Source organism: Seriola lalandi, unplaced genomic scaffold, assembly GCF_002814215.2.
Source record: "Seriola lalandi dorsalis isolate HSWRI2012SDOR001 ecotype SW California unplaced genomic scaffold, Sedor1 jcf7180002054753, whole genome shotgun sequence".
Lineage (NCBI taxonomy): Eukaryota > Metazoa > Chordata > Actinopteri > Carangiformes > Carangidae > Seriola > Seriola lalandi.
Window position 1 is genome coordinate 198,695 of NW_019525306.1, and position 4,668 is coordinate 203,362.

General features: G+C 44.2%; 1 protein-coding gene across 1 annotated transcript in view; it reads left to right on the plus strand.

Moving 5' to 3' along the window:
* The window catches only part of iglon5 (IgLON family member 5), an 86,898-nt gene extending 82,236 nt beyond the window's left edge, over window positions 1–4,662 (plus strand). Inside the window, exons 5-8 of the mRNA XM_023424835.2 lie at window positions 958–1,089; window positions 1,361–1,481; window positions 2,660–2,811; window positions 4,483–4,662. Of these exons, the coding sequence (XP_023280603.1) occupies window positions 958–1,089; window positions 1,361–1,481; window positions 2,660–2,811; window positions 4,483–4,586 (509 nt within the window). The 3' untranslated portion in view covers window positions 4,587–4,662. The remainder of the gene's footprint in view (window positions 1–957; window positions 1,090–1,360; window positions 1,482–2,659; window positions 2,812–4,482) is intronic.
* The last annotated feature ends 6 nt before the right edge of the window (window positions 4,663–4,668 follow it).

Sequence of the window (4,668 nt, forward strand, 5' to 3'; positions counted from 1 at the left end):
GTGGGGGTTGGGGGGGGGGTGCACTCTCACTCTCGTTCTTCCTCTGTTCCTGCTCTGCCACCGTCAATCCAATAACACCACCAACATCCATTCCCTCACATGAAGGAGCAATAACTTGTAGCTCGTCCATTCAACTCTCCCCCTCTGAAGAGAGTCTGTGGCTGTTTGTCGCCCGAGGAGAAAGAGTGAAAGTGCGAGACTGACTAATTCGGTTTTGGAGGCACCTGGGAGTTTGTCAACATCAAATAACAGCCAAATATTCTTCTCACTATATAATGTAGTGAACAAGCTGTCACCCCCCTGGTGTGTCCACTGCTTGGAAGCAAAGCTTGCAATTTCCCCTGACACTGTAAAAGTAATGGTGTCACCGCTGCCAAACCATGTTTATTTACTTTGTATCATTCGCCAACTGACCCATTACTGTCGATCCATCCCGAGGCCCTTAGCTCCGATCGTGAGACAAAAACGATTGAAATTCTTGTTAACAGATGTTTCATTAAGACTTAGAAATAATTCAGCATCATCATTTTTTTAGTCAAATTGTATTCTTATTAATATCATGCTGTTGTTTTATGGTTTCCAAGTTAACGATTCCCAGCAGCAAATAGTAATTTAATTTAGAGTTTTGTCTGACAGCTCATTGCACAGTTGCATTTTATTTATATGGGATCTTGCATTGTGATCAATTTCATTCATGGATATCATGATATTGATTTCCACCACTTCACCCAGCCCAACTGTATGTCGCTGCTGGAGAAATGTTCCAAAATACCATTTAAAAGTGCTTTATATGTTGTTGTCTGATATATACACTGGCGTCTCCCCCATGCTCATAAATCACCTGTAAGAACCAGCCAACCCACAACCGCATCTCAAGTGATAAACCTTAAATCAGTAGCCAGAGTCACCTTCCATTTGATATATAGTGACCTTTGACATCTTACCTCATGTCAATAGATGGGTTGGTGAGTGAGGGGGAGTTTCTAGACATCACAGAGATCAAGAGGCAACAGGCCGAGGACTATGAATGCATCACCAACAACGGAGTGGCTCCGCCCGACCAGCGCAAGGTCAAGGTCACAGTCAACTGTAAGTATCTCACAGTAGCCCAGCGGTGATAATTCAACTCACACCCGGGTTATAGCGCAATGATGTATTAATGGTATATGTAAATACTGTAGATGCATTATTATGTATGAATTCATACATCTTAATTTTCTTCTCCCGGGGGGTTTTTCAACCTTGCGGGCCACCCCGGGCTGACCTGACTCCACTTCCCAGCGCAGGCAGATGTATACTAATTGCTGAATTCCCTCCTTCTGTTTTATCCGTTCTTTTCCTCCCTTGGTTTCCCTGCCAGACCCTCCCATGATCACAGACATGAAGAACATGCCAGCCCATTTGGGTAAGACAGCCATCTTGCGCTGTGAAGCCATGGCTGTCCCGCCAGCCTCCTTCGAGTGGTACAGAGACGATCATAGGTGAGACCAGCGACGAGTGCAATGCTGATCCGTTTGACGCTTAGATCTCACTCACAACAAAGCCAGCCGAATGTTGTTTTTCTCTCCATGGTCCTTGGTGCACAGTAAAGATATGTTTTTACACCTAAAATGGAGCTTTTGGAAAAATGTCAACACCAAAACACTAACCTTGCATTTTACTGTCGACGGTGCTCGTGTGTGAGCACTAATTTCTTTTAAATATCAACATAGCTGCCGTCGTTAACCTGTATTTTTGCTTTGTGACATCGACATTGATGGGTCGACATCTCAGTGCGACAGCAGAGGAATAACAGTGTGCCTGGTTTCTACCAATAAAATTGTCTGACAACAGTACCAGACAAAATACATTAATGGGAACAAATACATTGTGAGAGCAGCCGTAGTTAACCACAAAATGGGTAATAACGGAGACAAAAACAGACGTTTAACCAGCTGAGATTCAGAAAAGTAAGCAGGCTCTATCCAGCCCCCTTCACAGATGTTGGCTGTGATGCACAATTTGATGTTTGCCAACCGAAAGAGGATGGAGAAGAGATTATTGTTTTGGCATTTCAGCATGGACAGAGGTCTTTATTAAAAAAAAAAAAAAGACCCGAAAACCATGTCATTTTCACACATAAATAGCATTTTCAAATTTTTTTCTAGCGTACTGTGGTTTTAGCCTTGGTTGCCTCTGACATTAGAACATGTCTGAGATATTCGTGTATGTTTTTGCCATCTCTGGAGGAAGATTAACTTGTTGGAAACCGATTTTCTCTTTATTACCTCTACATAGACTGTCCTTACAAGTTTATAAAAGGTCCCGGAGAGCATAGAAGAGTCAGGGTGATTTGGCATGAGGCAAAGCAAGACGCAGAAGTACTTAGACAAGCCTTTTGCCAGCCAGAGAGAGCTGTTAATAGAGTATAATGGGCCCTAGCAGGAGGTCTCTGTTATTTATGGACTGTTAGATTTCACTATTAGCACAAGGTGAGATGTGTGGAGGGGGACTGCGTTGCACGGTTGTCTCTGGAGAGATGGAGAAAAAAAAAGCTTCTTATGAGGGCTGACTCTAGGTGTGATGTTATGTTGTGTTACCTCTTTTTCTGTCACAGTCTTTTTCTCTTTTTCTTCCTGCTTCCTTCCTCCGCTTTCGCTTCCCCACCACTGCCACCCAGGCCGGTAGAGAGTGACAACACCCTGACGATCAAAAACGAGAAGACGCGCTCGCTGTTGCTGTTCAGCAATGTGACAGAGAAACACTTTGGCAACTACACCTGCTTTGCCTCAAACCGTCTGGGTGCTTCCAACGCCAGCATGCTGCTGTTTCGTAAGTTATCACACAGAGAACGACATTCAGGTGCACACACACACACACACACACACACACACACACACACACATGACAACAGCGAGTGTGCACGTCTGCCAAGCCAAGCTTTCACAAATACATAAGAACGCTCACATTTATCTCATGTGACTATCAATCAACATGCAGGAGTTTGAACAGACATGACACGTTACCACAGAACGATACATATGCAATGACACACTGTTTTTCCCTCTTCGCCGTATCTCATATCTGCTCTGCACACAGCACAGCATTTTCTCAGCTCTCTTCTCCCTCCTTCTTCCCATTTTCCTTATTCTCCGCCCCATTAAAGCTTTGCTTGCCTATATTACCATCTCTCTCTCTGTCTCTCTCTCTCTCTCTCTCTCTCTCTCTCTCTCATTCGTTCACGCTCTCACCCTCCATCTCTCGTCCATACACATTCCTACACACACACACACACACACACACACACACACACACACACACACACACACAGACTGTCTCCCTGCTCTGTCCCGTTACCCAAGAAGTTGTCATTTCTCTCCGAGCCCAATTCACATTAACCGTTTAACCGTCCCCAATGAGCGATTTCCCATTTCCCAGCAACACCCCCCCCCCCCTCCTTTAGTGCATTCAGCATTACCATCTTAAGTGAGTCCTTCATCTATCCCCTTTCTTCTTTCATTCCTTTACCCATTATCTCGGCCAGTCTCCCTTCAATGACTCACTCTCCCGTCAGACCCATACATCTTCCTGCTCTCCTTTTCCACCAGCGCTGCCACTTCTGTCAGCCTATCTCTCCATCATCTGTCCTTCTGCCTCCTCTTTCCTTCCTAATCTGCTACTGCCATCGTTAGAACACAACAAACCCATTTCTGTTCTGGTCCGGCCACGGAAAATCGGACCATAATCGGATACTTTTGTGTCATTTCTATTCATACGCTGTCCCTCACTGTCAATGCCTCCCCCGACTTTGTTTCCCTGCCTTTGCGCCTCTTTGTTCACCATTTTAAAAGTGCCACATGTAGCCTTTTAACATCAACAACCCGCTATCGCATCAAAATTGGCACATTATTGTAATTACCCTCAACCAGTTAGCCCATTTCTGAGACCACTGGCAGCTTGCACTGGCTTTCACTTTACATTATTTACTGTAGACGTGTCCAATTTTCAGTCGTGATGTAACTTTGCATCCTGAATGTGATATTTCTGATGATATATGATTCATATTGCATAAGATAATATTGACTTCTGTTTTTGCTTTCTACAGGACCGTTTCTCAGGTTATCACTACAGCATTTAATGGCTTTGTAACATAAGTGGAATAGATTAACCACCACCAAAACTTGAACATAAGTCACTCCCCAACCACATTGTGCTCGTTCTAAGTGCAAAATGATCTTTTATGGATAATGAAAGCACCCCTCCAAAACATCAACACTTTACGAAACTATTTCAGGTGGTGGAATGAGTGTAAAACTTGGATTATGGGAAATGTAGTTCTAATTTTTTAGAGACATTATATCAGTAATTATGCCAAGTTATCATAATACATTTGGTTAATTAATTGTAATGTTTAAAATCACAAGCAGAGAACCTTTACATCCAGCAGTGAAACTTTACATATTTCTCTCCTCTTCTCTCATTTTGTTCCCTCTGCTCATCCAGGACCGGGGGCCATACAGGGGCGAGGGTCCGGTTTACACGCCGGGATGAGTGTCGGCGTGTGTGTTTGGGTTTCCCTCTCTGCTGCTTTTCTGGTGAAGGTGTAAAGATCGAGCTCCATCTGGATTTGTCCCTTAAAGTCCCCGAAATGCCCCCCACAATCCCCACCCTCCCCGTCCTCTCCCTCCC